Source organism: Myxocyprinus asiaticus, chromosome 31 (assembly GCF_019703515.2).
Source record: "Myxocyprinus asiaticus isolate MX2 ecotype Aquarium Trade chromosome 31, UBuf_Myxa_2, whole genome shotgun sequence".
In the NCBI taxonomy this organism is placed as follows: Eukaryota; Metazoa; Chordata; class Actinopteri; order Cypriniformes; family Catostomidae; genus Myxocyprinus; species Myxocyprinus asiaticus.
In genome coordinates this window covers 1038350-1065834 of record NC_059374.1, presented here as the reverse complement: position 1 = coordinate 1065834, position 27485 = coordinate 1038350, and the positions used below count along the sequence as shown (strand labels likewise).

The 27485-nt window shown below is 42.0% G+C and overlaps 2 protein-coding genes across 5 annotated transcripts in view; one reads left to right on the top strand and one right to left on the bottom strand.

The window, feature by feature from the left end:
- The window catches only part of LOC127421944 (uncharacterized), a 63345-nt gene that overhangs the window by 2417 nt on the left and 33443 nt on the right, over positions 1-27485 (bottom strand). For 2 of the 3 annotated variants that reach the window (XM_051665183.1, XM_051665184.1), the window contains exons 12-14: positions 20289-20336; positions 20130-20210; positions 10011-10295 (exon numbers count right to left, since the gene is read on the bottom strand). In XM_051665183.1, the coding sequence (XP_051521143.1) occupies positions 10011-10295; positions 20130-20210; positions 20289-20336 (414 nt within the window). The remainder of the gene's footprint in view (positions 1-10010; positions 10296-20129; positions 20211-20288; positions 20337-27485) is intronic. The other variant, XM_051665185.1, reaches the window with a different exon arrangement.
- The window catches only part of si:dkey-77f5.3 (uncharacterized protein LOC326903 homolog), a 341053-nt gene that overhangs the window by 307291 nt on the left and 6277 nt on the right, over positions 1-27485 (top strand). The window lies entirely within an intron of this gene.

Genomic DNA, 27485 nt, shown 5'->3' with positions numbered 1-27485 from the left:
CCCAGGAGATCAGCAGTTACAGAAATACTCAAACCAGCCCATCTGCCACCAACAGTCATCCATGAGATTATCTAATCAGCCAATCGTGTGGCAGCAGTGCAGTGCATAAAATCATGCAGATATGGGTCAGGAGCTTCAGTTAATGTTCACATCAACCATCAGAATGGGGAAAAAATGTGATCTCAGTGATTTGAGATCACATTTTTGAGATTGAGATGTGGGCATGATTGTTGGTGCCAGATGGGCTGGTTTGAGTATTTCTGGGATTTTCACACACAACAGTCTCTAGAATTTACTCAGAATGGTGCCAAAAACAAAAAACATCCAGTGAGTGTCAGTTCTGTGGATAGAAACACCTTGTTGATGAGAGAGGTCAACAGAGAATGGCCAGACTGGTTTGAACTGACAAAGTCTACGGTAACTCTGATAACCACTCTGTACAAGAAGTGTACAACTGGTGAGAAGAATATCATCTCAGAATACTATTCTGAGATGCGGGTTGGCGCTGTTTTGGTGACACAAGGGGGATCTACACAATATTAGGTAGGTGGTTTTAATGTTGTGGCTGATCGGTGTGAATAAGTAGTTTGAGACTTGACTGCATCATTCACAGTGCATCATGGGAGTGGGCACAGCTGCAGAGCTCTTTTGATGTAATTCTCTGATTGGTGGATGTCTCTTCAGAATTCTGGGCAGTGTAGTTTTTCCACCAGGAATTGCGCAACAAAACAGTTGAATTAACGTGGACTGATGGCTTTAACAGAAGCATAACAAGCTCGGCACTCACGATAGATCTGTCTTTAAAATGGTTTATAAGTTAAAAACTCAATTCCCCTATGGAGAATGTAAATGGAATTTTTACTTCCAGAACCAGACTGTTGCACTCTACTGACTACTGAGAACATGAAACCATCGGAATTCAGCAGACCCCTTAAACTCTATAGACCTGCCGGCGGGTCCAAAGGGGGGGGCGCTATATCACCAAAAAACTAGTCCCAAACTTCAAGTACCTTCAGGGCATGGTCCTGATGACACATACTAAGTTTCACAACTTAGAATCTGAACTTTTCATAGATAACCATCACTTCAGCATTTATGTTACTTAAAATAGCAAAACAAGGCCTCAAAACATTAGAGTTGAAAATTAGCGCCCCCTAGATGTAGTGGGGTAGAAATATTAATATAAGTCTTTAAATAGCACTGAAACAGACAAATCATATATCACATGACTGTACAGTTAATTATGTTGTCCTAATACCACAGTTTAAAAGATTTTCAGAAGAATTAAAGTGAAATATGATTTCTGTAAGTTATGAAATATAAACGTCTCTAACTGTTGCAGTAAGCCCCAGATAGTCAAAAACGTCATATCTGCTTTTACATTTGGAAGTTTTCTAAAACAAAAATGTGCTGTACAATGTGTTCGCAAGAACTTTTTAAATACAATAAAACCCACAATAAAACATAATAATATATACCCAAAAGACATAAAATAACAATCAACAGAGAGCATCACAAGTTGTAGGCTAGAGAGAAAAGATGCGTTTTTAACTAGTGTTGGAGCAGTTCTGATAGAAGTCGGTAAGCTGTTCCAAAGTTTAGGTGTGGCTATGGTGAACGCTCGATCACCCCTAAATTTTAGCTTCGAGTTAGGAACTGTTAATAAACTCTGGTTGGTGGACCTAAGAGCTCTTTCTGGACGGTGTTCACACAAAAAGTTGGAGAGGTAGGCAGGGGCTTGGCCATTTAAGGATTTAAATACAAGCAAGAGCATTTTAAAATCAATTCTTGAACGGACAGGAAGCCAATATAAAGACACTAAAACAGGAGTTATATGCTCATGTTTACAGACACCCGTTAAAAGTCTCGCAGCTGCATTTTGAACCATCTGTAATCTATATAAGGGGTTTAACAGTAGCATGTTTCAAACAGTCAGGTACAATTCCTGATTCCAGGCACCTACTGATAAAAACTAGAAGAGTGGGCTCAATCACATCAAAAACTTGCTTAAGAAAATGTGGAAGGGATGACATCACATGGAGACCCCATAGGCATAAGTTGTTTAACAATCTCCTGTAAAAACGGAAAGGAAACCAAATTGAAATGGCTAAAAATACCAATACAGTTTGAACACACAGCAGGATCATAGGATGTTGGACTAATATTTTGTCTAATTTTTCTTATCTTATCAACAAAGAATTGACAGAAGCTTTCACACATCTGTTGACTAAGGATAATTATAAAGAGGTGGATTCACAGCAGCATTTATATTATTGAAAGTACAATAAAATCAGATAAGTATATAGACTTAGCCGATCTGAGTGCTTTCAGATACTGAGATAGGGAGTCCTTTAACATTTAATATGAGATCTGGAGCTTGTCTTTCTTCCATCATCTTTCAGCCGTTCTGCGAGCTTGTCTAAGAGCGCAAGTGGTATCATTTAACCAAGGCATAGACTTCGGTTTATGGAGTTTAAGCCTTAGAGGAGCTACCGAGTCCAAGATGTTAGTGCAGACATCATTAATACAACCCAGGAGCTCTTCCGCACTTTGATCGGCTGGGAAGGAGAGCAAGGATTGAGAAGACTCCTTGAACATTGATGAGAAAGTAGCACTGGTGGAAGAGGACAGTCTCCGAGTCAAACAGGCGGGTTTGTAGGATTTGACAGCGGATGACGTCACAGGAGCAGTAAATAATATAGGTTTATGATGCGAGAAGCTGTAATCACCCAACTCAATGTCCAGCACAGAAAAACCATGAGCCAACACGAGATCGAGTGTATGACCCTGTGTATGAGTAGGGTCTTTCACCAGTTGGACTAAATCAAAAGAGTCAATAAGCCTAATGAAATCCTTCGCCAGAGGGTTGGATGGGCAACACACATGCACATTAAAATCCCCAAGAATTAAAAACCTATAAAAATTAGGCAAAATGCCACTTACAAAGTCAGAAAATTCAGAGAGAAAGTCTTTGAGGTTTCGGGGGTCGATATACCAACGTAATCACCAAGGGACTGACAGAACCCAGAACCAGGAGTCGTAACTCAAAACTGTTATACGCCTCCATCGTTAAAAGCCGACATGAGAAATTGTCTTTGAAAATAGAGGCCAGCCCTCCACCCCCTCTCGCAGCTCGCGGGGAATTGAAATATTTGCAGTTAGCAGGTAGTACTTCCCGAAAATGGGCTCAAATCCCCAGTAGTAAGCCACGTTTCAGTGACAAATAGGAAGTCTAAAGGCACGTGAAGTGAAGAAGTCCTTGAGAATAAAATAAAAGCTTTATTTACCATTGATCTCGCATTGATCAAAGCCATCCTTACCCGCACCGGAACATCAGTCGACTGTGAGGTCTGACACAGCGAGCGGAGAAGGCACGCACACACACTGCCACGGCGAAGACAAGGCGAGGGGTGCCGGGGCCGCTGATCAAAGGTAGGCAGAACAAAGGGTATATTCCAAGTGCGTACAGGATCTGAGGAACGCCAGGTGATAAAACGTTTATAATCCACATCACGAGTAGGAAAAACCAAACAAGGATGGACCTCCTTGTTTGATAACACCAGGAGCTTGAGCTTAACGGCAGCACCTCCCCGTCTTCCCTGACATTTGTGGCGTCTTTTCCCAGGTAGAGAGCATGGAGGGCGATGCAAACATGCAAGTAGAGATGCCAGGAAGGGAGGAGGAGAGTATTGTTGGCCTCTCTGAACTTGTTAGGCGTCTCATCCGCAAAAACCCGGAGATCCAACAGCGCTCGACGGTCATATACTATAAGCGGTGAGACAACTTGGAATAAAAAGAACCAAAGACACATTAAAATAGACAAACTAAGATACACATCAGGAAGCAGACGGCAAGCCACACACACCGGCGCCATCTTACATCCCACCCATACCAGAACATTTGCTCTGTACGGTTTACTTGTCTGTGTGTAATCCAATGTTATATCTTAGATGTCCAGAACAAAATATCCATCCAGAAGGAAAAGCATGCTAAACAAATCATCAGAGAATGTGTTTGACTATTGATGACAAAATGTTTTATATCAAAGGGGAGGATCTCCGCTTTCTAACGACACCTAGATTGACCTTGTAGTCCACTCAGAGGCCGAGATATTTAATGAAATAATGAGGGTGGTGCTTGAACTGAAAATTAGACTGAATGTCAATGGACGAGCACATCTGTGAGGGCTAAAATGTGTTAGAGCACCACCTACAATTCAGATCTGTATATTGTGATGGAATGTCATAGAGAAAAAAAAAATTCTAGTGCTTTCTGCGACCAAATGTAATAAAGTGAGACTTTTCAAAGTGAGGTCGAGTGAACAGAACCAGAATTACATGTTTACATAGTTAGGATAACAACAAAAAAGTTTTGAGTTTTTTCAAAAAAAACTTTGTTTATCATAAGATTATAAACACATACAATATTATTTATGAATAAAAGAGAAAAGACTAGGTGTACTACAAAGTAGAGCCCGACCGATATGGGATTGAGACCGATACCGATTTTAGAGGAAAAAATTCAGATTACCGATATGGTGGCCGATATAGCCAATTTTTGAGCTGGAATGAAAACAGACCTTTTTTATGTGGATTGTTCACCGATATGACTATGCAAAGGTACTCAGAAGGCTGCTTTCTTAAATATTTTTATTAAAGAATATTTGACATTATTATTATACATTGACAACAAATTCTAGAAATGAACACTGAGAAAATAAAAATACAATAAATAACTTAAAAACATCAGTGCTGTTAGTATCAGTCAATTGCTGACCATTTAAATAAAGAATAAATAAAAATAAATAGCTAAATATACTAAACATACAGTACTGATGTTTATTAAGCTATTTATTTTATTTTTATTTTTATTGATTTTAATGGTCAGCATTTGACTGATACTAAACATACAGTACTGATGTTTCAGTCAAATGCTGACCATTTCAATAAAGAATAAATACAAATAAAATAAATAGCTAAATAAACATCAGGGGCCGGTTGCTCCAGCTATACGTATGTTACAACTTAGCCTAGTTGTGGCATAAACGGGCACTAAGTCACAATTTATGCACTACTAAATATTTGAGTGTTGCACCATTAGGTAGAACATAACCCTACATATAAACTAAATATTTACAGAAGCCTCCGACCAGGAGTAATGGATAGAGTAATAAAGCAGACTGATATTTTATGACATCAATGAACTCATGTTCTCTATCTGTCACTCACTCGACGTTGTGTCGATGTAGTGACACTAGGGGTCACTCTTGGGAGCCCGAGACACCTTTGGTCTTTGATAAAAGGCCAATGAAAATTGGCAAATGGTATTTGCATGCCACTCCCCCGGACATACAGATATAAAAGGAGCTGGTATGCAACCACTCATTCAGATTTTCTCTTCGGAGCCGAACGGTCATGCTCACTGACCTGAATTCTACTGTTCATTCACCTCTGCTGGATCTGATGGCGCATTTCAGTGGCTTCTCCCTCCTCTGCACTGGTGCACTGCAGAGAACGCCCCTGGGCGCTTCGGCAGAAAACAAAGAGAGTATATTTCCTGATAGAGCTTTTCCTCTAAAAAAGTATATTTCTCTAAAAGAGCGGCACACACGGAACGTCTTTTTAAAGACGCGTCTTTTTAAAGATGGTCATGATCGCTTTCTTTGGTGTCTGTGCACGACCCACACGGAGGCAGCGTTTGTGGATGGTTCATGTTCTCATTGCGAGAACATGACCATGGCAACACTGCGGTCGCGGCTTGCTTTCTGGTGTCCCCCCCGCGGTCCTCCCATTCCCCAGCACGCTCGTCTGCCCCAGTCGGGCTTCCGGATGAGTTCGCTGGCTCATCTCACGGTGAGTCTGGCTTCTTGTTCGGAGCCCGCAAAGATGATGAGCTCGAGCACATCAGACTCAAGTCCCGGCTTCAGACTCAAATCCCGAGATGGGCATGGCGCCACGGGACACATCGCGTGGTCATCACGCCAGTCACGACAGACACCTCCAAAATGGGCTGGAGCGCTGTTTGCAATGGGCACGCAGCCGCCGGCCAGTGGACGGGCCCGCGACTGCATTGGCACATCGCCTCGAGTTGTTGGCAATTCTTTTCGCCCTGCAGAGGTTTCGGCCATTGATCCAGGGCAAGCGCGTGTTAGTTCGGACAGACAACATGGCAACGGTAGCATGTGTCAACCACCAAGGCGGTCTGCGCTCTCGTTGTATGTCACAACTCACCCGCCGTCTCCTCCTCTGGAGTCAGCAGCACTTCAAGTCGCTGCAAGCCACTCACAACCCATGCAACCTCAACACTAGAGCGGACACTCAGCGCTACCCTCAGGGGAGGGTGGAGACTACACCCTCAGGCGGTCCAGCAGATTTGGAGTCGATTCGGACGGGCACAGGTGGACCTGTTCACCTCCCAGAAATCCTCCCACTGCCCGCTCTGGTATGCTCTCACCTGCGGTGGTAGACATGATCACTCAGGCTAGGGCCCCCTCTACGAGGCGCCTTTATGCCTTTAAGTGGCACTAAGTGGTGTTCTTCCCAACGGGAAGACTCCCAGTGATGTGCAATCGGATCAGTGCTTTCCTTCCTGCAGGAGAGGCTGGAAGGGAGGCTGTCCCCTTCCACCTTGAAGGTGTACGTTGCCGCCATAGCAGCACACCATGCCGCAGTCGATGAAAAGTCCTTAGGGAAGCACGACCTGTCCCTCCAGACCGCGCCTTGTTCCCTCATGGGACCTCTCTGTAGTTCTTCAGGGTCTACAGAGAGACCCCTTTGAGCCTTTGCAGTCAGCAGAGCTTAAGGCACTCTCCTTGAAGACTGCCCTCCTGACTGCGGTCACATCCATCAAGAGGGTAGGAGACCAGCAAGCGTTCTGTCAGCGAAACGTGCCTGGAGTTCGGTCTGGGTTACTCACGTGATCCTGAGACCCCGACCGGGCTATGTGCCCAAGGTTCCCACGACCCCTTTTAGTGACCAGGTGGTGAACCTGCAAGCGCTGCCCCAGGAGGAGGCAGACCCAGCCCTGTCATTGCTGTGTACGGTGCACACTTTACGCATCTATCTGGATTGCACGCAGAGCTTTAGGATCTCCTTTTAGGAAAGAAAGCGCTGTCTCCAAGCAGAGGATCGCCCACTGGCTCACTGACGCCATAACTATGGCATATCATGCCCAGGACATGCCGCCCCCGGTAGGGCTAAGAGCCCATTACCAGGGGTGAAGTGGCTTCCTGAGCCCTGGCCAGTGGTGCCTCTCTAACAGACATTTGCAGAGCAGCAGGCTGGGCAACACCAAACACCTTTGCAAGGTTCTACAACCTCCGGGTGGAACTGGTTTCGTCCCAGGTAGCGGCACGCAATAAAAGTGGATAAGCCCGGGATAGCCAGCCGGGTGTATCGCTTGCACATAGCACCTTCCACCTCCTTTTGAGCTGAAGATGTGCGCCATTAATTCCCAGTAGTGTTCACAAGTTTTGTTCCCTGGTTGACTTCCTCCGAGCCCTGTGGCAGTCGAGTTTTCGGAGAGACTCGCTGCCGGCCCAGTACACGTGCTAACTAAGAGTCCTGTTCTGGGGTAGGTGCTCCGCATGTGGCGGTTGCCTGTAAGGCTAACCCCATGCGATGTATATCTTCTGCTAATTCGTTTCCCTGTAGGCAAACTGCATCTTCCTTGGGCAGAGCCCCTCTGCCCCAGTCTCCATGTTTGTAGTAACTCCTCCCCCTTTGGGTAGGATCTACCTTGAAGATACTCCACATGGTTGGAAAGACCATGTGACATTCTTCCACTTAAATATCCCCCCCCTCTCTTTGGGTGAGGTGTGGTCTCCGCGGTGTCTTCCCCTTGGGAGGGACACCCCCCGACTAGACCTGCCGGCCCAGTCGGATAATCCCCCTTTTTTAGGGAGTGGAAAAAAAGAAGGGGAAAAGAGGCCACGACTGGGTTAGCCTGTCTCTATCTTTTGGGTAGTCGACTTGTCCCCAAAGGGTCGTTCGACACTCATAACTATGTTGGGGGAGGTTACGAGTCGACCTGGTGTGCTGGCTATGAGGCACACAGTAGTCTGCCCACTACACACCACAGTTCAGCCAGTTGTGGCGTTTCGTATAGGGACCCCTAGTGTCACTACATCGACACAACATCGAGCGAGTGACAGATAGGGAACATCATGTTTACTTGTGTAACCTCCATTCCCTGATGGAGGGAACGAGACGTTGTGTCCCTCCTGCCACAACGCTGAACTACCCGCTGAAATGGCTGGACCTTATATCGGCTCCTCAGCATAAAACCTGAATGAGTGGTTGAATACCAGCTCCTTTTATACCCGTATGTCCGGGGGAGTGGCATGCAAATACCACTCGCCAATTTTCATTGGCCTTTTATCAAAGACCAGAGGTGTCTCGGGCTCCCAAAGTGACCCCTAGTGTCACTACATTGACACGTCTCGTTCCCTCCATCAGGGAACGGAGGTTACACAAGTAACCATGATGTTTTCCATGACAGGCATCAATCATTTCAACATACATTATGATGTTGACATTTACACTCGTTTACATTTACGAGAGAGAAAATCAACATTTAAGCGGCTCTTCAGCATGAAACTGATCTAACGGGGCAGTTTTTAGGGTGTGTCGCCCGGTGTCAAGTTTCAACACATTCAAAATATACTGTATATATAAGATATTAAAATGAATGTCTATTTTTCCAGCCTGTTGTATTAGTATTTATCACCCCTCATTTATTTAGATACAGTTTTTATATATTATTATTTACACCAAGCAAATAAAATATTTAGTAAACCATTTTTTATTATGTATCATATTTTAATGTCTGGAAAACAAGACTTTTAAATATTACATTTTGTAAATGCAACACCTGGAATTGTTCGGTTGAAGGGGTACTAAACTGTGAATCCTGAACAAAACTGTTTGGTGAATACATGTTTACTCATTAGCTTCCACTCAGCTGACAACAATGAAAGTAGCTACGTGATCAGCTAGTTAGCTATAAACTCGTTGTCACAGAGAGTAAAAGATGTACTTTCCAGCATTGTGTCTCACCAACTAGGTAATAACATAGCGTGAAATCAACACTCAACAGACACAATCCACCACCGCACCATTGTCTGCTGAGCTGCAAAAGATGCTCTGATGTTTACCTTTCAATCTGCTACATTACTGACTGCACTGATAAACTATAGCTGGCTAACACAGCAAACAATAGCAAAGATGAACACTAAGTGACATGGTTGTCAGGGACAGGGTTAACATTATATTAGTTATGGGGTCATTTTTTATTAACTTTTCAGTATGTATTTCACAAACTAGTTAGCAATTTAACGAGAAGAGATCGCTCAAATCTGCACCATTTAACTCCGCCCTGTCTGCAGAACCACCGTCAGCTCAGAGTCAGCCGATATAATGATCGGGCACTACTACAAAGGTATCATAAAAGTATAGCCACTGGTGCTCATTGGTAAAAGGGGTGACAACATTTTTGAACAAAGAAAAATCCAAGGCACTCACGAGATATGAATCAAAAAGCCTTTATTTACCTGGGCCATTTTAGATGTTGTAGGCAGTTAAATAAAAGCTTTAATTAATATCATGTGAATGCATTAGATTTTTCTTTTTTCAATTATTTATAAACAATTGGGAGTTTATTTTGTGGGGGGGAGGGGGGTTATCTGAAATTTGTTTTGCAATTAGTCCACAGTATGTGTGAATGGTGAGCTTTTAAATTTGGCTGTGAAAAAATGCAACAGAGTTTAAGGGGTTGAGGCCTGTTCACACCAAGAATGATAACTATAACCACAAAGTTTTGAAAATTGAATAGCGGAGTCCACACCACAACTATAATGATAACGACATAGAGGAACGATATTGTTGGGATCACATTTAGAGCGACTTTTTACCAGCTGATGAACAACAAAAACATTGACAGCCAATCAACATCAATCCGCTAGCTAGGCTGTAAATAAGTAAGCACTGATCTAGGAAAATTATGTCACTCACCGTCCACCACAGTGATGACTTCATTGGGCACGTCATCGTTGTCTTTCAAACATGTATGAAGCTCATGGATTCCCGCCTGTCCTTTGGGTTGTCGTCTTCTCCAGCGGTCCAGCATGTTGAACTTGAGCATGGTCACATCCTCCTCTGCCGCTTCCAGCTCCTCCAGATCCTGTTTACTGAGGCTGAGGTAGCTGATGGCCATGATCCTCCACTCTTTCCCCATTCGCTTGGCCACCTGCATCAGCTGCTGGTCAGTGAGGTCTGCAGCCACGGCCTTCTTGCAATCTGAACACACACGTGCGAAAAATAACATTAACAATCAAGAGCTGATGACAACTTGTAATATGTGTTCATTTTTCTAAACAAATATACATGCAGTAACTATTTATTTTTCTCTTTTCATGAGGAAGCCTTTTTTAGCCTGTCCCCACCCCTGTGTTTCCAAAATCTCCTTACTGTATTAGCAAATTTATGTAATAAAATCAAACATCTTTATTCTCTCTATATACGTACGTTTAGATTTTAGTTGGTATAATGTTTTACTAAAAAGTCTTGAAGTTGTGTTCCCAGGATATGCGTCAACCCCATTACCATTGTATTTTTAAATGTTTAAAGTTATAAACTATTCCATAAATCAAAAATTACAGACATTATTTTGAATTCACTGAGCAAAAACAAAACAAAAAAACAAAAAAAAATTGTGAAAAGTTAGAAATAACTTAAGTAATTAGCATGTAATAACTTTTTCGATGAGGTAATCGGAAAACTTCTGATTACAATTTTTATAGAAGTAACTAGTAATTTATAGTGGTTTACTTTTTCAATTAACAACACTGTCAGAAGGGAATTATCTAAAAACATCAATAATTAATAAATATAACTGCAAGCAGCAATTACCACGCATTCAAACAGCAGAGTATGCAGCTAAGCAAGCATAGCTGAATAATTCAGTTAGAACAATCATTTTAAACCAAGCACTTTGAAGGTTTCTTGTGGCTATAACCATTTTTTTTATAGCTTTTGACCACTAGCTTGTGCTTGGCCCCTAATTACAGGGTTAATCACACCAACTGCATGTAAGAAAGTATGACTGGACATCACTGATTATGAATGTAAGAAAAGCGGTTTAAAAAACAAATATAATTGCTTATATTGAAATACAATTACTTATAACTTTTGACCAATAGGTGGCGCTGTCACCATCTTTTTTTGGTGTGGTCAGGGTGTGGTGACAATAATGCACAGAAAGTTCCATGTCAATATGCCAAAGCGTTGCTGAGACACAGCCTCAGAAGCTTTTAGGCCTCTTGCAATCTAATTCGTTGGGGCATTATTCAATAACTTTTAGTTGTGAGTGTCCCTAGATGATATATGTCAATTTTGGTGCAAATCGGACATTGGCTATAAGAGGAGTTAGAAAAAGTAGGTTTTCGATTAAATTCAAAATGGTGGACAGGAAGTATGGCCCATCTTTGTCAATTTAGTATCACTGTACTCTGCACGACCCAAGGACTGTAAAGACATCAGTTTTAAAACCATAGGCTAAATCAATCGAAAGTCATTTTGAAGCATCGTTTTACCACTAGGTGGCACTAGCTCCAAACTTCAAGTACCTTCAGGGCATGGTCCTGATGACACACACTAAGTTTCGCAACGATACACTAATGCGTTTGTAAAATACAGCATTTTACTACAAAATTCAAAATGGCCGACGCCCAATAGGGGTGAAATAGAAACATTTGGTATAATTCAACTCTGTATGCCCCAAGCATTCTAAAGAGGCCAGTGTCATGAATTTCAGAAGTTATTAATAAAAACATAAATTTTTCATATTTCGAGACCAGAAGGTGCCGCTGTACCGAAATTGCTATGGCCTTGGAGGAGTTAGGAAAAAGTAGGCTTTTGAGAAAATTCAAAATGGCGGATAATCTTGTACACAAAAACTTAAAATTACAGTATGCATTTGACTCGGCACAAGGCAAGGAATCAGAGAAATAAGGAATGTCGTTTCTAGGCCAAGCAGTTCAAAAGTTATTAGCATAAACATTAGGGGTGTAAAGGTTTAAATTTCTCAAGGTTTGGATCACGGGTTTTAGGGTCACGGTTTCGGTATGGTTCGGTATTTGCAATGTACAGAAAAAAAAACTATTACTGCCAAATCCAAATTAAGAATACTCTATTTGGTAACAAACACTTTCAACAGCTTTGCCCTTCATAAAAATCATTGTTTTACAGTAACCACAGTTTAACCATGGGATTTGTAGTAAAAACATAGTAACCACAAATCAACATGGTTACTGTCATGTTTACAATATATAATCATGGTTACTATATGGAAACTACAGTATTAATGTTGTAAAACCATGGTTAATTGTATCAAAACCATGATTTCTGTTAAGAAAACCATGGTGACAGCAATCATGATTACTCCAATATTACTGTAGTAAAATCCTGGTTAATTTTCATTAGGGTCTTTAACTAAAAAAAACATTTCTCTAATTAATAAAAAAAATCAACATTTTAACTTAATACCTGCACTATTACGCTACATGCATCGACATAAAATGCATTTCAAACTCTACTGCACATATATTCAATATTCAGAAGCTGCACATCACTATAGAAGGAACTTAGCATTAAAAATGGATCCAAGGGATGTTGTGACGTGGCTCGAGTGTTTTAATCATACGTGAAAATCACACATCTTTGTCAGCGGAGTAGGGAAACACATAGTTGGCAATGAACACCCCATACGCTTTAGTTATTGTTTTATGCCTGTCCGAATCAGCACTGAGTGCTTGCTTAAAAAGGAAGGGAGAGTGTGCAGTTTTAGCTCATCTTTCTCCAGTGATTTCGGCGTAAATTATCATGTCGATGTATTACCAGAATACAGTCTGTTTTGTAAATGGCTTTTGACCATCGCTGTTGTAATTGACTGTAAAAAGAAAATGTTTCCAGACAGGAGACCTGAATAACGCAGGGGGCTAATCTATCAGTCTCGTTATCTCCACTTGCCATTTTCAACAACACACAACGCTTGCAGAACAGTGATGTCATCAAGTTGACCCACGTGACACACAGGCAGAGTGTCCATCTACAGATACATTCAGGTGCATTAGCGGAGGTTACAACGGTGCTTGTCTATTTGACACTTTGTTTTCTACACAAAACCTTGTGCTCCAGATGCGTCAATAAACTTGAGGTGAACTGTGAGTGCCAATGCTTCCCCAATCGTGGGTGGCAAACCGTACGGTTTGTTTTTTTTTACCAAGAACTGTTACACCCCTAATAAACATAGGTGCAAATTTGAGATGGTGGTGGCACTAGAGACTCTCCATTTTTGCATTTAGGAATGTTCAGACTATTCTCTATCAGTGTGCAACATTTCACAACTTTATCATATGGTTCTATGGGCAGCCAATGACCTCCAGACAGAAACAGCAGAATAATAATAATAAGAAGAAGAAGAAGAAGAACACTAACAGATACAAATAGGTGTCTACCAGAGCATGCGAGCAGAGTTGTCACTCATATGCGATCACTCAACTCCAACGCTCAAGTTCAAAAGTCCGCACGCCGCTCCTCGCTCATGAGCGATATTGGCATATGACCTAATATTTCATGGCACAAATAACAACTGCACAAACAATGCCTTGGTGTAGGATACTAAAAAAATTAAAAATAGCCTTGTTTTTTCTGCCCTATTTGGGTGGAGTTTCTCATTTATTTTTATCCTGTGCTAATCATTCATGTCAGTAATTTTTCCAGACTTTTTGAGGGCTATGCGTTACCGCACCAGTAAAGATAACAGCATCTGTTACCTATCAAATGTACAGTAAAAATAGTCCCTGTTATTCTTATCCCATGCGGATTGACATGTTGGTAAAAAGCCAGTGAATCTGCACTGTGAATCCAGCCTGTGAATCCTTTAACTCATTGTTTCTAAAGTTCACCAAGTGTCTGAAGTGGATGTTGGTCATTGAAAAGACACCAGAAAATGTAAGACGTGCTTCAAAACTTCATCTAACACTGGCTGTTGCATTTGGACTGATGCATGAGAAACAAATGAGCATGATTTCTTTTGATTAGGAATATTAGAGAAGGACACAAGTGCTAATTTTGTGATTTGAGCAGAGTGAATGGGAAAAATTGTGTTGAGCCTGTGTTTCGCAACATATTTTCAGATGAAATTACATAATTCAAGAGTATACTGTAGCATTACTGGCTTGCTAATGTAACCAGTTCTGTTGTATTTTTGCCAGATATTCAAGTCAATTTCTTCGAATAATCCCAGATATAGCATTTGCACGTTTAATACTTACTTCATAATATGCACAGCTTGCATACATTTTCTGATGGGTCAGTTATGCGTGACAGCAGTGTGTAAATGCAGTCAGTCAACGCTCTCATCTCTGCGATTTATACAGACATCATTTATCCCGTGTGACTCGACGGTAGACCTTACAGATGTCCACGGTAGCCTAATAGAATTTTTTTACTTTACAGACTTATGTTCGTGAAACTAATCCGTGTTTTGAACTGCCTCTGCGCTCTCACCTCACTGTAGTCTGTTGTTTAGGGCTGAAACAATTAGTTGACATTAGACAATGTCGACAATAAAAAATAGTCAACAAAAATTTTTGTTGAATAGTCGTTTGATGTCCTTTAACGTAACATGAGATCACATTAAACTCTAATGACACGTGAGAGCAGCACTGCAGTTCACACCTGACTGAGGAGAGGAAGAATTACACTCTAAACTTTCCAAACAGCGTCAGCTGATGTAGATCACAAAGTATGAGGGAATTATAATAAATACAATATAAGTAAATACAGAAGAACTCTCATTGTGGAATAAGTGGAGCCGGAGCTCTTTAAGGAAACACCCTGGTGTTACATCTTTAATGCAGTTCCCTATCTGTCACTCACTCGATGTTGTGTCGATGTAGTGACACTAGGGGTCACTCTTGGGAGCCCGAAACACCTCTGGTCTTTGATAAAAGGCCAACGAAAATTGGCGAGTGGTATTTGCATGCCACTCCCCCGGACATACGGGTATAAAAGGAGCTGGTATGCAACCACTCATTCAGATTTTCTCTTCGGAGCCGAACGGTCATGCTCATTGAGCTGAATTCTACTGTTCATTCACCTCTGCTGGATCTGACGGCGCATTTCAGTGGCTTCTCCCTCCTCTGCACTGGTGCGCTGCAGAGAACGCCCCTGGGCGCTTCGGCAGAAAAAAAGAGAGTACATTTTCTGAAAGAGCGGCACACACAGAACGTCTTTTTAAAGACGCGTCTTTTTAAAGATGCCTTTCCGATTGTGTGGTATTCCTGGATGCGGTCGTTATCTCTCAACTTCGGATGGTCATGATCGCTGTCATTCGTGTCTGGGCGTGACCCACACGGAGGCAGCGTTTGTAGATGGTTCATGTTCTCACTGTGAGAACATGACCATGGCAACGTTGCGGTCGCGGCTTGCTTTAGCCACCCCAGCGGCTCCCCGCCTCGGTCCTTCTACCTACGGGTATGAGGCCAACGCGGCTAGCACTGGGGGCGATTTGGGGACCCCAATGGGATCGCCTCAGCCGGGTATCCCCCAGTGGACCTCCCATTCCCCACCACGCTCGTCTGCCCCATTCGGGCTTCCGGATGAGTCCGCCGGCTCGTCTCACGGCGAGTCTGGCCTCTTGTTCGGAGCCCGCGAAGATGATGAGCTCTCCAGCGCAGCATCAGAGAGTGGGCTTGTCCAGTCGGACGCAGAAGCCTCAGCTGGGCTCCCCCCCCCCCCTCGGGGACGATTGCCCAGTCACAGGCTGATGCAGAAATGACGGACATGCTTTCCCGGGCGGCCACGAGCGTCGGGTTAGAGTGGAACCCTCCACTCTCCCCTGAACCCTCGTGGCTCGATGATTGGTTCCTGGGCTCGCGGCGCCGCTCAAAGCAGCCACGCCCCGCTCCAGTGCCTTTCTTCCCGGAAGTGCACGAGGAGCTGATGAAATCGTGGGAGGCACCATTTACTGCCCGGCCTCGATTTCGCAGTTCCCCCGCCCTCACTACCCTCGATGGCGGGGCGGCCAGCGGCTATACGGCAATTCCCCTGTTGGATAAGGCACTCGCAGTGCACCTATGCCCGCAGAGCGCCACCACCTGGCGCGGACGCCCTAAGCTCCCATCCAAGCCCTGTAGGTTCATGTTCCCGCACCCCGTCTGCTTGTCGCCAAGGGCGTCCCCCTGCGGTGACTGCACTGGCTCCACCGTAGCCCGCCCCTTCGGCCCGGCCCCGGCGTGGAGCCCACTGCAGGAAGCAGATGCCACCCGTCTCACAGTCGGCCGCTAAGAACCCACGGAGGTCGTCAAAGCGCCCCTGAGACGGGCGACCCAGGGACGACGAAATCCTCACCTGGAGCTGGTAAGACCACTCCATCCCCCGGTGGAGGGCCGGGTGGAAAATCATTTGTTGTCTTTTTGTTTGATATTGCCGCATGCCCAAGTGGCTGTAGTACCCAACAGTGCAGCAAAGGAGCGGTTTCCATCCTCCCTGGGTCACATACCCGGTGTGCACGGTGGTCATCATGACTACCATCCACGGGTTTTTCCTTGCATGATTGGCGCTCCAGCAGTGGTCTTCCTGCCCCTGAACGCCCAGCTGTGGCAGTCTCCACGGGTTACGAGGACAAGCCTCTTCCTCCCCCATCCAGGCTGTTCCGGGACGTAACAGGGACGACGATGTGTTGCATCTTTAATGCAGTTATGTTTAATGCATTGCATCTTTAATGCAGTTATGTTTAATGCGTTACGTTTTGAATGCAGATATATTTAATGTGTTACATCTTTAATGCAGTTATATTTAATGCATTACGTCTTTAATGCACTTATATTTAATGCGTTACGTTTTTAATGCAGATATATTTAATGCGTTACATCTTTAATGCAGTTATATTTAATGCGTTACGTCTTTAATGCAGATATATTTAATGCGTTGCATCTTTAATGCACTTATATTCAATACGTTACATCTTTAATGCAGTTATATTTAATGCACTGCATCTTTAATGCTTTACGTCTTTAATGCGGTTATATTTAATGCGTTGCATCTTTAATGCAGTTATATTTAATGTGTTACATCTTTAATGCAGTTATATTTAATGCGTTACATCTTTAATGCAGTTATATTTAATGCATTACATCTTTAATTCAATATGTTACATCTTTAATGCAGTTATATTTAATGCACTGCATCTTTAATGTGTTATGTCTTTAATGCGGTTATATTTAATGCATTGCATCTTTAATGCAGTTATATTTAATGCGTTACATCTTTAATGCAGTTATATTTAATGCGTTACATCTTTAATGCGTTGCATCTTTAATGCAGTTATGTTTAATGCGTTGCATCTTTAATGCAGTTATATTTAATGCGTTGCATCATTAATGCACTTATATTTAATGTGTTACATCTTTAATGCAGATATATTTAATGTGTTACATCTTTAATGTAGTTATATTTAATGCGTTACATCTTTAATGCGGTTATATTTAATGCGTTGCATCATTAATGCACTTATATTTAATGTGTTACATCTTTAATGCAGATATATTTAATGTGTTACATCTTTAATGTAGTTATATTTAATGCGTTACATCTTTAATGCGGTTATATTTAATGCATTACATCTTTAATGCACTTATATTGAATGCATTACATCTTTAATGCGTTGCATCTTTAATGCAGTTATATTTAATGCGTTACATCATTAATGCACTTATATTTAATGTGTTGCATTTTTAATGCAGTTATAATTAAAATGTTACATCTTTAATGCACTTATATTCAATGCGTTACATCTTTAATGCAGTTATATTTAATGCGTTGCATCATTAATGCACTTATATTTAATGTGTTACATCTTTAATGCAGATATATTTAATGTGTTACATCTTTAATGTAGTTATATTTAATGCGTTACATCTTTAATGCGGTTATATTTAATGCGTTACATCTTTAATGCGGTTATATTTAATGCGTTACATCTTTAATGCGGTTATATTTAATGCATTACATCTTTAATGCACTTATATTGAATGCATTACATCTTTAATGCGTTGCATCTTTAATGCAGTTATATTTAATGCGTTACATCATTAATGCACTTATATTTAATGTGTTGCATTTTTAATGCAGTTATAATTAAAATGTTACATCTTTAATGCACTTATATTCAATGCGTTACATCTTTAATGCAGTTATATTTAATGCATTCCATCTTTAATGCGTTATGCCTTTAGTGCAGATATATTTAATGCATTACATCTTTAATGCAGTTATATGTAATGCATTGCATCTTTAATGCGTTACGTCTTTAATGTACATATTTAATGCGTTAAATCTTTAAAGCAGTTATATTTAATGCATTATCTTTATTAAAGTTCAAATAATACAGAAGTAGATCATGTAAATAACTACAAACTCCTAACTGTCATTTCTCTGTGTGGTCAGCGTCTCTTCTATGAGTTGTGTGTATGTCCCGATCTAAGGGGGAGAGATTGAAACCGCACCGGCTGATGCACACTCTGTCACAGGACGCTCATCCCTCGAGCGCACAGGCTTAATGCAGCTAGATTATAACGTGATGACTCGCGACTTATTGAATCATAATATATGTGTCACTGTGTTTCTTATTGTGAAGAAAATTGGCAATACACAGCTTTATTGATGTGAGAGTTTTTGTTTTTTTTGAGTTAAAGATGGATTGAAGTGAACAGAAAGGTGAGAGAGGGTAGTCTTCGCCCCATTATACACTGCAACAAAATATGTTTTTGATTTGTTTTTGTTTTGGCTTGTTTTCCAATATAAATACCTAAAACTCATTTAAAACAACGTACATTTACTTTAGTAGCTGTACTGCAGAAGAAAAAATTTGTATCTGAGAATGTTGAATATAATATTAAAAATACAAATATTTTAAAATATCTAAAAATTCTTTAAAAAGATGCATTCACCTGAGAAGCAGCATATAAGATATTTAGACTTGCTTTTAGAGAACAGATCTTGAATAGAAGTATATTTTGTCTTTACTGCACTCGCAGTAGTATAACCAAGTGAAAAAATACACATTAATGATACATTCGCTTAAAGCAAGTATAAATATCTTATATGATGTTTCTCAAGTAAATGTATTTTTAGACTATTTTAAATGGAAAACAAGACAAAAACACTTGATGATGATAGGATTTTTTGCAGTGAATATTTTACTGAATTAAACTTAATAAAAAGTTTTTTTCCCTTTAATTAAGTGAATGTCATTTAGAGGTATTTTTAAAAGATGTTTTTGTCCTCTATTGTTAGTAAGCACATTTAATACAATCTTTTAAGTCGGGGCACAAGCTGAATAATCGGTTAAGAGCTAATGATTAATCGTTACACTAATCGCTGAATAATCATTCTAATAATCGTTAGATTAATCGATTATCAATATAATCGTTAGTTGCAGACTTACTGTTGTTGGAATCGGCACCTGTCACCATCAGCTCATGAATCACACAGAGTTTAAATGCTGCCTCTTTTCTCTGATAATCCACTCTGTTTAAAATCTTGATCCTAATACAGCCACCAGCACAAGATATTTGTAAGTGTAGCAGCACACATAGCCTATTAATGTGGCCACAGGCAAAATGTAGCGCACTCTGTTTGGAGCGGAAAGTGAGCACTCGTTAGCGGCAGTCTCATGAAACGCGTGCCTCGCTCCAGCGAAATTCTGATCACTCTGTTCCCGCTCTGCTCCGCTCACACGCTCTGGTGCTTACGCACCTTCGGTGCTTGGTCCCTAATTAAGAAGTGCATCTTTTTAGCAATATCAACATTAATGTCGCTTTCTATTAACCATCTTGTAGTTTGCAAAATTAAACCTTTAAATGGTCAACCCTGTTACATTTCTGAAGGCACAATTATATATCAAAATATATTCAAATTGATTAATTTAGTTCTAAATGGCAGCTGCAATTGATTAACACTTAAATTCTGCTTGATTGTTGATCTATCAGACGGCTGTCTGAAAGACATCAGTTTCATAGAGCAACCCCTCAATCAACATTTGATACAAATTTCTCATAAAGTTACCCGACTCGTCAACGTAGCGAGCTTTCTTATTGGGCTTGTAATCGAGTTCTTCCTGTGATGTGCTGCTGTGTCTCTTTGTGCCTGTGCAGAAAAAACATCCATCATTCTTCAATATTCTGAAAATGAAATCAATATTGAAGACAGAGAGACTGTACATACCTTGAGTTTGTTTCCGGGGGGTTTCATCCAGATTGTGCACACAGTCTCCTATAAAAGACATTACACAAATCCACACATGGGTCATTCTCAGGAAATGGTGGCATTTGCACAATTAAGGCTGTTTTCTCGGTCTAGTCCGGTATTTTCAGAGAAGATGTAGAATTGGTTTATCTCTGTACTTTCTGTTCAACACTTTTACACTCTCACATTTTCTCTAAAATAATGGATTGACCTTTCTGAAATCACTCGTTGGGTAAGTTACTAAAAAAAGTAATTCAATAGAGATTACTAATTATTACAATTGCAAACTGTTTACTTCATAGAAAAAGTAATCACTTTTTTAGATTACAGTAACTAATTACTGTGTTAACACATAACACTGCTGACATTTTAGGGAGTTACATTATAATTACTAATGCACAATTAATCCAGATGTTATTGAACCTCTTCAACTCTGAAGCATTTTTGGCCTACCATCAGCAATGTTTCACACTCAAATTTAAAAGCTCACAATTTACACATACTGAAGACTAACTGCCAAATAAATAAAAAGACTCAGATTATTAATAAATAATATTGTATATGTTCACAATAGAATTTAAAAAATATTTGTTTTTGTCCTAACTTTGTAAACATGTAATTCTTGTTGTTTACTCTTTGAAAAGTCTCATTTTATTCCACTAACTGGCAGAAAGTACTTTCTCTCATTCCACCACAATATACAGATCTGAATTGTAGGTGGTGCTCTAACACATTTTAGTCCTCACAGATGTGCTCGTCCATTGACATTCAGTCTAATTTTCAGTTCAAGCACCACCCTCATTATTTCATTGAATATCTCGGCCTCTGAGCGGACTACAAGCTCAATCTAGGTGTCAATAGAAAGCGGAGATCCTCCCCTTTGATATAAAACATTTTATCATCAATAGTCAGAAACATTTTTTGATGATTTGTTTAACATGCTTTTCCTTCTGGATGGATATTTTGTTCTGGACATCGAAGATATAATATTGGATTATTCACACAAGCAAGCACACAGACAAGTAAACACTGTTTTAGAAAACTTCCAAATGTAAAAGCAGATATAAAGTTTGACTATCTGGGGCTTACTGCAACAGTTAGAGACGTTTATATTTCATAACTTACAGAAATCATATTTCACTTTAATTCTTTTGAAAATCTTTTAAACTGTGGTATTAGGACAACATAATTAACTGTACAGTCATGTGATATATGATTTGTCTGTTTCAGTGCTATTTCAAAGACTTTTATATTCATATTCATATTTCTACCACATAACCACTAGGTGCCGCTTATTTGTGATGCAGATGTTTTAAGGCCTCATTTTGTTATTTTAAGGACATTTTCACACCTGGCTCGTTTGGAGCATTTGTTTCAGAAACCTGGTGCATTTTCTCCCTTAGTTCAGTTTGTTTAGGCATATATGAACATGGCAATCGCACTCGGATTGTTTTGGTGCAGACCCTGGAGCGGTTCACATGGTGAGAATGCAATCCAACCCAAATGGACAAACAAACCAAACAATATCCCTATAAAAACCATGAACATACCTAATGGATCTTTGGAGAAGACATCTGGTGGTCAGCACCAGTGGTGTAGTCGGGGCCATACGCACGAATGCACCTATACACCATATGCGTACTTTTTTCCCAGGGCTGTTTGCGTATAACGACTTCTAATGATCAATATTTGCGTATACCCTCGGTAAACCCACTTGTTTTGCTGCTTCAGAAGTCCATAATCTACTGTCGTGCTAGTTTCCCTTTAACTGTATTGGATGCTGTTTTGTGAAACTGGAGATTCTTTGTTGTAATTGATGCATGATCACTTGAATTCACCCCTAACAACCGTTGTCACCGCCACCCTCGACTGAGGGAATTTATGACAGTGAGTGGAGAGAGAGTCACCCTCAAGCTGAAGCAGTATCAGGTAAAATTAATTAACAAAATATGCCAAACGTCCTGTAAAATAAGGAATCGCCCTGTAATTAAAAGAAAGAATTGTGTTTCGTATGAAATCCATACGTGATGCCATTTGTCCCGTATTTTAGCGTCACACACACAAACTGCTGAGAATGTTTCACAAACTGAGAGAAATGGACCTGAAACACACACCTTTCACATGAGTTGTGTGAGATATCGGATGTTGCTTTACATGGACGATCAGTGACAATCGGCGTGTGTTTTCTGCCAGAAGCAAGATCATTTTGTATATAGCATTCGAGTGAATGTTAATTGTTTCCCACCATTTGGATTTTAAAACACCAGTAAATGCACCAATTCATGACATGCCATTTACATTTAATTGCATATATCAGAGCTCGTTCTGGAAGAGAGAGAGAAATTGCATTACTGCATTAATTTAAAGTACAGTCGTACAGGTTTATTTAAAACACAACATGATTTTCTTACATTTCCCTTATGATAAACACTATTTACTGCCAAAACAACAACACTAATCCAATGAGAAATACACTATTATCATATTAAGTGTTTTCTCTCCCTTTCTCTCTTTTTCCTGGTCATTGTATTAAAGCGTTTTTCATGGGGATGTTCACACTGAACGTGTTTTTGCGTCCGTCCGAGCTGTTTTTCAATGTAAAAAATGTCTCGCTTAGGAACGGCTGTAAATATGGGTCATTCCTACAATTCTGTGTCATTTAAGTCCCCATCACAAGTGTGTGTGGTATTTATGTTTATATTATATTTATATTCATTTCACCTGATTACAATTCTGATAGGCTTGTTAAAAGAATAAAGACTTTTTATAAATGTTACACACTTCTGTGGGCTTAAAAGTTACATTTTAAATAATTGAAATCCTTTTCTATTGCACTGTGTCACTTCCTCATGTCCCAAAAACTGCATATCAAACATCTTTTCCCCACACACAGTTAAGAGTTTAGTGTTACATTCTCTCACTAACATGTATTCATTTGTGGTAAATGTGTCATTTTAACACTGATAGTGGAGGTTTTTTTGTGTGTCTCTTGATTTATTGCGCACCCTGTGTTATGGCATGATACTATGACCTTTCATTGATGATATATGTTAGGAAATGACATCACACACACACACACACACACACACACACACACACACACACACACACACACTGGAGGTGGATATCAGCCATTCTGCAAAATTACTTTGAGTTATTTGAAGTTTATAACTCAATTGTTTTGCTTTATTTTGTGGTGTTAGTCATATGTGGTCAAGCATAACATGTCCACCCTATTATGGGAAGATATATGGGAAATTAATATAATTTAAAATTTCAATATACAGTATTTATGTTAACAGAAATAAAATCATAAATATATTTGTAAACTAATGTTTCCTAGATATCAATCACAGATCATGTAGTGGCTCATTTATCCACTGAATGTCCACCCTGTTATTGCCCACTCTGATGCTGCCCAATTAACTAAATATACAATAAAAAAAAAATAAAAAAAACATTGACCAATAAGGGGACAGTTTGCTCACATGTGACATTTATTGACACAGTTTTGGTCTGTTTTGAAATGTTGCCTTGTGAAAGTGAACCGAACCAAGAGGAAAAGTGCAACACTGTAACGATTTAAGCTCCTGTTTCTGAACAAATCAAATGAGCTACAGGTCTTAAAATGCCCCAAGTAACAAATGCAGAAGTTATGGATAACTATGAAAAGCTCAGATTCAAAAAATTTAAACAATACCACATATGTCTGACTTATGTATACATGAACTTGAGCATTTTAAGTATAAACTTTTCCACGATATAGCGCCACAGTTGAAGAGGATAACTGCTGGTACATATTTTGGATTGGGGTGATAATAATGGACCATTGAAAAACACGTGTTGATCACTGAATATTTAATGGCCGTGGGTCTGGGGCGGTTGTGATCCTGTTACTCTAGGACAGGGATCAGGAACCTATGGCTCGCGAGACACAAGTGGCTCTTTGTTAAAAATCAAGTGGCTCGTCAGGTGTCTCACCCTTCACCAACTCATGATTGTTTAAAACTTTCTAGAGATAATTTTCCTGCAGAAAGTGTGGGTGCGAATGCAAAGCTTGAAGTCAATGACATTGATATGATTTCCTTTCTACCGAATGTGTGGTACAGCCTACTCCTGTGTAGGGTTGCACCAGCTGTGTAAGGTCTCATGTAAGTTGAGATGTAAAGTTCACACTAAGGGCTTAGTAGCTACTAGGTTAGTTTGTAACTAGTCAGTGCTTAATCTGGTTGCAGCACCTGTTCTTAATGCAAGACTCGACTAGTAGGTCGTCAGCTCTCCGTAAAGTCATGCGTAGTCACATAATGTGACGTTTAGCTGTATTTATCCAATAAACAACCTTCAAATTTATATACAGAAGTGTTAAACAGCCGTGTATTTCAGTTTGATCTCATTACAGCTGATGTTCAAACCTTGTTCCCTATCTGTCACTCACTCGACGTTGTGTCAATGTAGTGACACTAGGGGTCACTCTTGGGAGCCTGAGACACCTCTGGTCTTTGAAAAAAGGCCAATGAAAATTGGCGAGTGATATTTGCATGCCACTCCCCCAAATATACGGGTATAAAATGAGCTGGTATGCAACCACTCATTCAGATTTTCTCTTTGGAGCTGAACGGTCATGCTCATTGAGCTGAATTCTATCGTTCATTCACCTCTTCTGGATCTGACGGCGCATTTCAGCGGCTTCTCCCCCTCTGCACTGGTGCACTGCAGAGAATGCCCCTAGTCGCTTCGGCAGAAATAAAAGAGTATATTTCTCTAAAAGAGCGGCACACACGGAACATCTTTTTAAAGACGCGTCTTTCTAAAGATGCTTTTCCGATTGTGTGTTATTCCTGGTTGCGCTCGTTATCTCTCACCTTCTGACGGTCACGATCACTGTCTTTCGTGTCTGGGCACTACTCACGCGGAGACAGCGATCGTGGATGGTCATGTTCTCATTGCGAGGACATGTCCATGGCAATGTTGCGGTCGCGGCTCGCCTTCGTAAGAAAGCAAGCCACCCCAGAGGCTCCCCGCCTCGGTCCTTTTACCCACGGGTATGAGGCCAGCGTAGCTAGCACTAAGGGCGATTTGGGGACCCCAATGGGACCGCCTCCGCCGGGTACCCCCCCGCGGACCTCCCATTCCCTAGCACACTCGTCTGCCCCGATCGGGCTTCCGGATGAGTCCGCTGGCTCTTCTCACAGTGAGTTCGACCTCTCATTCGGAGTCCACGAAAGTGATGAGCTCTCGAGCGCAGCATCGGAGAGCGGGCTCGTCCAGTCGGAAGCCTCAGCTGGGCTCCTCCCTTCGGGGACGATTGCCCAGTCACAGGCTGACGCGGAGATCCCGGACAGCCGCGAGCGTCGGCTAGAGTGGAACCCTCTGCTCTTCCCTGAATCCTCGCGGCTCTGTGATTGGTTCCTGGGCTCGCGGTGCCGTTCAAAGCCGCGCCCTGCCCCCGTTCCTTTCTTCCCGAAAGTGCATATAGAGCTGACAAGGTCGCGGGAGGCACTTTTTACTGCCCGGTCCCGATCTTTTCAGCTTCCCTGCCCTCACTACCCTCGATGGTGGGGCGGCCAAGGGCTATTCGGCAATCCCCCGTTGCTACCTTGCGCGGAGATCGCTACCCTCCTAAGGAAGGGTGCGATAGAACCTGTCCCTCCAGCAGAGATGAAGAAGGGGTCTTTCAGCCCCTACTTCATCGTACCGAAAAAAGGCGGTGGGTTGCGGCCAATTTTGGACCTGTGAGTACTGAACTAGGCTTTACACAGACTCCCGTTCAAGATACTGATGCAAAAATGCATTCTGGCGAGCGTCCGGCATCAAGATTGGTTCGCGGCGGTAGACCTGAAAGATGCGTACTTCCACGTCTCGATCCTTCCTCGACACAGACCCTTCCTGCTGTTTGCGTCCGAGAGTCAGGCGTATCACTACAAAGTCCTCCCATTCGGCCTGTCCCTGTGTCCTCGCATCTTTACGAAGGTCGCAGAGGCTGCCCTTGCCCCGTTAAGGTAGGTGGGCATTCGCATTCTCAACTATTTCGATGACTGGCTAATCCTAGCTCATTCTCGAGACATGTTGTGCGCACACAGGGACCTGGTGCTCTCACACCTCAGCCGACTGGGGCTTCGGGTCAACTGGGAAAAGAGCAAGCTCCTCCCGGTTCAGAGCATCACTTTTCTCGGTTTGGAGTTGGACTCAGTCTCCTTGACGGCGCGCCTTATGAACGAGCGCGCCCAGTCGGTGCTGGCCTGTTTGAAAGCATTCAAACAGAAAACAGCGATTCCACTGAAACTTTTTCAGATGCTCCTGGGGCATATGGCATCCTCGGCGGTGGCCACCCCGCTCGGGTTGATGCATATGAGGCCGCTTCAGCACTGGCTCCAGACTCGAGTCACAAGATGGGTATGGTGCCACGGGACACGTCATGTGGTCATCACGCCGGTCTGTCACAGTCTTTTCAGCCCTTGGACCGACCTCTCCTTTCTACGGGCAGGCGTTCCTCTAGAACTGGTCTCCAGGCGCGTCATGGTCACGACAGATGCCTCCAAAACGGGCTGGGGCGCTGTTTGCAATGGACACGCAGCCGCCGGCCTCTGGACGTGTCCGTGACTGCATTGGCACATCAACTGCCTCGAGTTGTTGACAATTTTGCTCGCCCTGCAGAGGTTTCGGCCATTGATCCAGGGCAAGCACGTGTTAGTTCAGACAGACAGCACGACAACGGTAGCATATGTCAACCACTAAGGCGGTCTGCGCTCTCCTTGTATGTCACAGCTTGCCCGCCGTCTCCTGCTCTGGAGTCAGCAGCACTTTAAGTCGCTGCAAGCCACTCACATCCAGGGCAACCTCAACACTACAGCGGACGTGCTGTCACGACAGGTTACCCTCAGGGGAGAGAGTGGAGACTCCACCCTCAGGTGGTCCAGCTGATTTGGAGTCGATTCGACAGGCACAGGTGCACCTGTTCACCTCCCAAGAATCCTCCCCACTGCCCGCTCTGGTACGCCCTGACTGAGACCCCCTCGGCATAAACGCACTGGCACACAGCTGACCCCCTGGCATACGCAAATATGCGTTTTTCCCCAGTGAGCCTACTTGCACAGACCCTGTGCAAGGTCAGGGAGAACAAGGAGCAGGTCGTCCTGGTAGCACCCTACTGGCCCACCCAGGCGTGGTTCTCAGACC